The 7,047-nt window shown below is 49.4% G+C and overlaps 1 protein-coding gene across 1 annotated transcript; it reads left to right on the top strand.

Annotated features, from left to right (window-relative positions):
• Window positions 1-271: 271 nt before the first annotated feature.
• On the top strand, window positions 272-3,908 carry Krt18 (keratin 18). Its single transcript, XM_051189984.1, has 7 exons — window positions 272-724; window positions 1,412-1,494; window positions 1,781-1,937; window positions 2,547-2,711; window positions 2,801-2,926; window positions 3,187-3,410; window positions 3,728-3,908. The coding sequence occupies exons 1-7, from the start codon at window positions 323-325 to the stop codon at window positions 3,846-3,848; spliced, it is 1,278 nt and encodes a 425-aa protein (XP_051045941.1). The 5' UTR covers window positions 272-322; the 3' UTR covers window positions 3,849-3,908.
• Window positions 3,909-7,047: the final 3,139 nt, after the last annotated feature.

Consider the following 7,047-nt stretch of genomic DNA (forward strand, 5'->3'; position numbering starts at 1 on the left):
GCCATTTCCTGCCCCCAAAGCAGAATCTCAAGGGCTAAAACCACCTGTTATCCTTCGTGTGGTGGATTAGTCACCTCGTTCCTAGAGCGGTGAGGGTGGCAGGCAGTGCTGAGAGGGTGTACCAAAGCCAAAAAAGGGTGCAACCAGGTAGGTCACAGGAGTCTCGCGCTCTTGGCGCCAGAGGCTCCGGTGGCGGGGGCGGGGCCTGCAAGGGATGTCCCCACCTCCTCCCGCAGCGATATAACAGGTCCAGGGCTGCCACCCTCCGCGACCGTCAGAACTCCTGACCCGGTGTCTCGCTTCGCTCTCATTTCCAGACAACATGAGCTTCACCACCCGCTCCACCACCTTTTCCACCAACTACCGTTCCCTGGGCTCTGTGCGGACGCCCAGCCAGCGGGTCCGGCCTGCCAGCAGCGCGGCCAGCGTCTATGCAGGTGCTGGGGGCTCCGGTTCCCGGATCTCTGTGTCCCGCTCCACAAATGTCTGGGGTGGCTCGGTGGGGTCTGCAGGCCTGGTTGGAATGGGTGGTATCCAGACCGAGAAGGAGACCATGCAGGATCTGAACGACCGCCTGGCCAGCTACCTGGACAGGGTGAAGAGTCTGGAGACTGAAAACAGGAGATTGGAGAGCAAAATCCGGGAACATCTAGAGAAGAAGGGGTCCCAGGGCGCCAGAGACTGGGGCCACTATTTCAAGACCATCGAGGACCTGAGGGCTCAGGTAAGGGGCATGGAGGGAAGAGCCCTCATTCTGTTCATCTAGTGCCCCCCAAAAAACTTTAATAGGGTGTGGGTGGTTACTAATTCCACTCTTTCCACATTCATCCCATCTCCCCACTCTATGGGAATACTTTGGATTTCCACCCGCAGCCTAGGAATTCCAAGCGTGTTGCCTACACACTGGAGTTGGCTTCCCCCATGGGGTGTAGTGGGAAAGGAACGAGATTAAGAGCCTCGAAAAAAAAAAAAAAAAAATGGCCATAATGTGGACCCATACACTCACTTCTTTTTCTTTTTCAGTGGGGACAGTTACAGGGTTAAGCGGATGTAGCTAAGGCTGAGTCATCCAGAAGTAAACAGGAGCCTACCTGTGGGAGGGGCCAGTCAAGGGGGTGGGGGGCCCAGAACAAGGGGTTAGCTAGGCTAGCAGGTGCACCGGGAGAAATTGCCAGGAGAGGAGCTGCTCATTTGTAGGCAGGCCAGATAGTGCAGGCCCAGGCAGAGGGCCAAGGTGCCAGGATCTGAGTCCAGGAAGGTAGAGGAGGCTCGGGTGGAAAGGGAAGATGGGAGCGCTAGCCTCAGGCAGTTCCAGGACACTGGAACAGAAGACACATCTCCATCCCTGCCTCCCCCCACCCTTCATTTGACCTGGCACTCTCACAGCGACCCTGTGCTTTAATCCACCCAGATCTTTGCGAATTCCGTGGACAATGCCCGCATCGTGTTGCAGATCGACAATGCTCGACTGGCTGCCGATGACTTCAGGGTCAAGTAAGTCTGGGGCTGCAGCTACAGCTAAGAGTGGTCTCCTCCAGGGGCTGTGTTAGGGCTTCCTTTCCGAGGCTTATTCAGGTTAGGGTCCTTGGAGTGGTCATTTAACTGTTCATGCAGCCCAGTTTAAGCAGTACTGCTCCTCGAAGCCAAGAACGGTGCTGAGGGAATGACCCCTGTCTCGGGTGACTGGCTTGTGATGGGCATAAGGCTAGACTAGGGAGGTGGCACTGGTTGGAAAAGCTGTAAATCAGATGGGGCCCACTGACCACCTCCACTCCTTCAGGTATGAGACAGAACTGGCCATGCGCCAGTCTGTGGAGAGCGACATCCATGGACTGCGAAAGGTGGTGGATGATACCAACATCACAAGGCTGCAGCTCGAGACAGAAATCGAAGCCCTCAAGGAGGAACTGCTGTTCATGAAGAAGAATCACGAGGAGGCGAGTGTGGCTACTGACTGGGCCTGGGAGCCAAGACTGAGATGGGCCAGGCAGCCCCCAAACTAGCCTGGCATGGAAATTTAGAGTTAGAGCCAACAGCCTGGGCTTTAGCCTGTTTTGATTAAGAACAAACCCAATGGATCATGTATGTCCTATGGCTCACCCAAGTTAGGCTACGTTAACTTGACCTCATAATAGTATAAAGTCTGGCTTGCAGCTGAGGCAGGAGGACTGAGTTCAATGCCAGCCTGTGTGAATGAGAGGAGATTGACAGTTTTATTAGCTGGGGCTGAGGGCTGAGATGGTAGGACTTCTGGGAGAAGCTTAAGGTAAAGTTTTATGAGAGGAGGATGCAGGTAAGATGAAGAGAGGAAATCACCTGTGAGTGGCATCGTCAGGCAGTGAAGGAGTGGCACTGCTACCCATCTGGAGCAGAAGCCCAGATCCAGCCTTGCCAAGTACAAGTTCAGGGTTTCTTCCGCTCTCTTCTCTCATTACACTCATCATTGCCTTCTAGAAAAGGCAGACAGTGATGAACAGCTGGGTTGGAACTCTAACCTCCAGTGCCCCCTCTTAGGTGCCCCCTCCCCTTATTTCTGCCTTCTTCAGGAAGTCAAAGGACTGGAAGCCCAGATTGCCAGCTCTGGATTGACCGTGGAAGTGGATGCCCCCAAATCTCAGGACCTCAGCAAGATCATGGCTGACATCCGGGCCCAGTATGAGGAACTGGCTCAGAAGAACCGTGAGGAACTGGACAAGTACTGGTCCCAGCAGGTATGCAAGAGGAAAGCTGGTTGCCAGGGTGTGAGGAGGAGGCTGCCAAGGAAGGCAGGTCCTGACTGACCACCCTGGTCGCCCTACAGATTGAAGAGAGCACCACAGTAGTCACCACCCAGTCTGCTGAAATCAGAGATGCTGAGACCACACTCACTGACCTGAGACGCACCTTCCAGGCCTTGGAGATCGACCTGGATGCCATGAAAAATCAGGTGAGAGTCCCCCAGTCACCTGCTGCAGTTCCTCTGGACCCAGACCTCTGGTACTTAGCCTCAGCCCCAGCTGTCTGACCATAATCCTCCTTCCCACATAAGAGGTTCCCTAAGCGGAATCACTTCCCTTTCTATTTCCCATTACTCCCACACTGGAGCCTAACATTTAACAGACAGGTGGTCTTCAAGACCCTGTCAGAATGAAGGGCAGAGCCAGCTAGGACTGGGGATTCACCCTTCCATCTTTCCTTGCCACGCAGAAAATCAGCTTGGAGAACAGCCTTAGGGATGTGGAGGCCCGATACAGCGCGCAGATGGAGCAGCTCAATGGGGTCCTTCTGCACCTGGAGTCAGAGCTGGCACAAACCCGGGCTGAGGGGCAACGCCAGACCCAGGAATACGAAGCCCTGCTGAACATCAAGGTTAAACTTGAGGCTGAGATTGCCACCTACCGCCGCTTGCTAGAAGATGGGGAAGACTTCAGGTGAGTGATTCTCCTAGCCACACAAGTGGGGGTCTTTTCTCCACTTTGGAACTCTGGGAAGTCCCAAATTCTTTTTCATGGTAACCACTGAATCGTGGCTTCAAGATAGTGAGTTACAGGTTCTGTCCCATGAGAAAGAATTGCTAAGTATTGTTCTTGGGATAGAAGTTCAGCCTTGAGTTTCCCTTTTCTGGAAGAAAATGGCTGGAGAGAGTTTGAAGGTAAAAATAGGGGTCAGAAGAAAGTTTTTCTGAATTTCCATTCTCTTTTCTACTCTATGGGGCTGTTTATAACTAAGGCATGGTCATCTGTTACAGTCTCAGCGATGCCCTGGACTCCAGTAACTCCATGCAAACTGTCCAGAGGACAACCACCCGCAAGGTTGTGGATGGCAAAGTGGTGTCCGAGACCAACGACATGAGAGTTCTGAGACATTGAGGCTGAGAAGGAGGCTACCCTGGGGACTAAGGAACCAATAAAAGTTGAGAAGTCACTGGACATCACTTTGTGTCTTCCTTGGCAGACATCCTGCTTGTGTACATGTGCATCGAGTCTACAGTCCCATCTTGGGTCAGGCAGAAGTCTCATGACCCTAGGGGTTTCACATGGATTGGGCAGTGGGCAAGGAAGAGTCTGGGTTCTTGAAATACCTAAACATAGGAGATATGACTGTCCTAGATAGGGGTGAAAGTATAATAAAACTGTGGAATCTCCTGCTCAAGAGACCTGGTGAAGAAGCCAGGCATGATGGTGTACACATACCATCATTACTTAGAGTTAAGGCCAGTCTGAGCTATATAGCAAATACCAGGGCTACCTACATCACATGCCAATGTCCTGCTAAAAACAAAAAGCAACAATTAGGTGTTGTGGTGCACTTCTAAAGTCCCAAGCTTTGTAGTGACAGGAGGATCAGGAATTTAAGGTCATCATGTGCTACATAGCAAATTTGAAACCAGCCTTAGCTATCTGAGACCTTGTCTCAAAAGGGGGCCTAGGGAGGAATTTGATAAACCCAAGCATGGTGGCATAGGCCTATAATCCCAGCACCTAGGAAGCAGAGGCAGGAGCATCATGAGTTCAAAGCTAGCCTGAGTTATACCTACCTTCTCTGAAAACATAAAACAAACAAATAAAAAAATCAACAACCTTATGTTCATATGACCCCAGCAGAGTCCAGAGAAAACAGAGTCTCCCCTGTTCTCTTTCCTTTGCCCAAATCCCAGCGCTTCCCCGCCCAAAGATTCCAAAACCCCATCCCATACTCATTACTTATGGTCTCCTAGACCCTGATCTGGCACTCAGTGAAGACATGCTCTTCTGAGAGATGGAGATATAGCCAGATGTGAGGCAACATGATTACAGAATAATGAAGCAGAAATATACACGGCGGGTCCTAGGTAAGCAAGTAGGCACCTGAGCAGGCACCTGGGATGCTATGGCACCATTCTGGGCTTTGTATTGTAGCTTATGAGCAAGCAATGGAAACAACACGTGTCTAAAATAATCTGGCCAGATGTAGAAGTGAACACCTATAATACTAGCATTCAGGAAGCAGGGGCAGGTAGATCTCCATGAGTTTGAGGCCAGCCTGGTATATACAGCCAGTTCATGACAGTCAATGCTACATAGAGAGGTCCTGTCTCAAATAATAATAATTATAATAAATTTGAAAATAAAAATAACTTGTTTTGATTGGGAGGACAATGTATCTTTCTTAGTTGAAAAAAGTATAGAAGTTAACATATAGTCCAAAAGGAAAGAGAGAAATAAGATTGAAAACATCATATCTCAGCTCTCCAAAGGTAATTTATCACACTTAAATACTCCTTTAGCACAGGCAAACACAAATATTTCATTTTGCTTTATATATGCAGGATTATACTGTAATTCTGCACCTTAATTACTTCAATTCTGCATTCTTCCTTTAACAATGTGTCTTGGAAGGTGGCACAGCATATGGTGCCTCAGGTCAGTAATCCCAGCACTCTGGAGGCTAAAGCAGGAAGATTACCCTGAGTCAAGACCAGTCTGAGTCAAGACCGGGTTACAAAGTAAGGCCTTGCCTCACTCATTTGAACAGCCTCCTACAGCTATAATGTGGAGTACAGTTACTTAGCCCAGATATTCAAGGAACCAGAGATGTCTTGGTCTCCGGTATTTTTGTTTTAGCAAAAGTGTGCAGGTAATATTCATGTGTACTTTTGCCCTCTATGAGCATGTCTGTGGATTAAGTTATTAAAAATGGCACAATATAAACACACATACAAAGGACTTCCCTTGACTAGGTCCTGTGCTAGGCTTCAGTATATACATAGTGAATAAAATACCTGTTAGTTTTCCCTCACAAAATTCACAGCTTGAGACCAAAGATATGGACGTTTCTACTTGTTCTTTTAACAATGTGGAGCACCCTTTATGCACCAGTCACTCTGCTTGGTGCTTGGGATACAATAGACAGAACCCTTATCACTATGGAAGTTACATTATGGGGATGGGAAAGCACAAAAGCCAATAAAGATGATAAGAAACCAAGTTACACAGCACTTCAAAGTGGGTTGAGCACTACAGGCTGGAGTGAAGGATGCAAGGAACCTTGGAAGTGGAGTGTCGGTTAAGACGGGGTAATGGTCATACCTGAACAGGAAAGTGTTTGCCTGAGAAGATCAGTGTGTTTAGGGTGTCCTGAGTGGGAAAACCAAAAGTTCACGCTGTTTGAGGCCTTTGCTTCTTGAGACCCAGAGGACGGCACTAGCTTGGAAAACCCCTGGCATGAGCCCCCAATACAAGTATACACTAGTGTAGGTCCACAGACAAGAAGGGGAGGATGTTCAGTGGACAGAGACAGGGCTGCCCTTGCTGAACAAGGTCCGAGTTACAAAAGAGATTAACTGGAAGTTTCTGTGGGAAGGGCCCCTGCCACCAGACTTTCAGAGAAAACATTTTACTTGAGAGCAGGAACGATGACTCACACTCTTTACACCTGCCTCCTCTGAGTAAACACAGCAGTCAATCATCTGCCCCATTGATCCTTCCCATTCCCTCAACACCCCCCCCCCCCCGCCGGGGTCTGCAGGAGACAGGAGAGATGGCTGAGCTCTACTTTCTGAGATTTGTTTGGGAAGTGTGATTGAGGTGGTTTCCTTGCCCCATCCCTCTTCACTGTCTCCCACATAGGCTGGTATGACACTGAATGTGTTTTCTCAAACCAGAATGCCAACCTGCCCAAAGCTAAACAGAAAGTCCCTGGCAGAGCCTGAGTCCTGCTTACAGCTGAATCCAGCTGAGCAGAGAAACCCGAGACGAGGCACCTGATATGATTATCCCTCCCTACACAGACAAGGCTTCACAGTTCCCAAGGCTCTTACGCATTTGATCCTCATTACAATCCTGTAAGGTATGCAAGGCAGCAGCTGTTATTGGCTCTGGATCAGAGTTTCACACTGAAGGCCACAGACATCACATGACCTGACCCCTTCATCTGCACAGATAGGAACTTGAGGCACAAGTGAACTCTCTATGTTCTTTCAAGAGTGTGTCTCACTTGATTTTGGTTCTGTTCTGTTTTGTTGGGTGTGTGAGTATGTGTGTGTGTGTGTGTGTGTGTGTGTGTGTGTGTGTGTTGTGTGTGTGTGTG

Source organism: Phodopus roborovskii, unplaced genomic scaffold (assembly GCF_943737965.1).
Source record: "Phodopus roborovskii unplaced genomic scaffold, PHOROB, whole genome shotgun sequence".
NCBI lineage: Eukaryota > Metazoa > Chordata > Mammalia > Rodentia > Cricetidae > Phodopus > Phodopus roborovskii.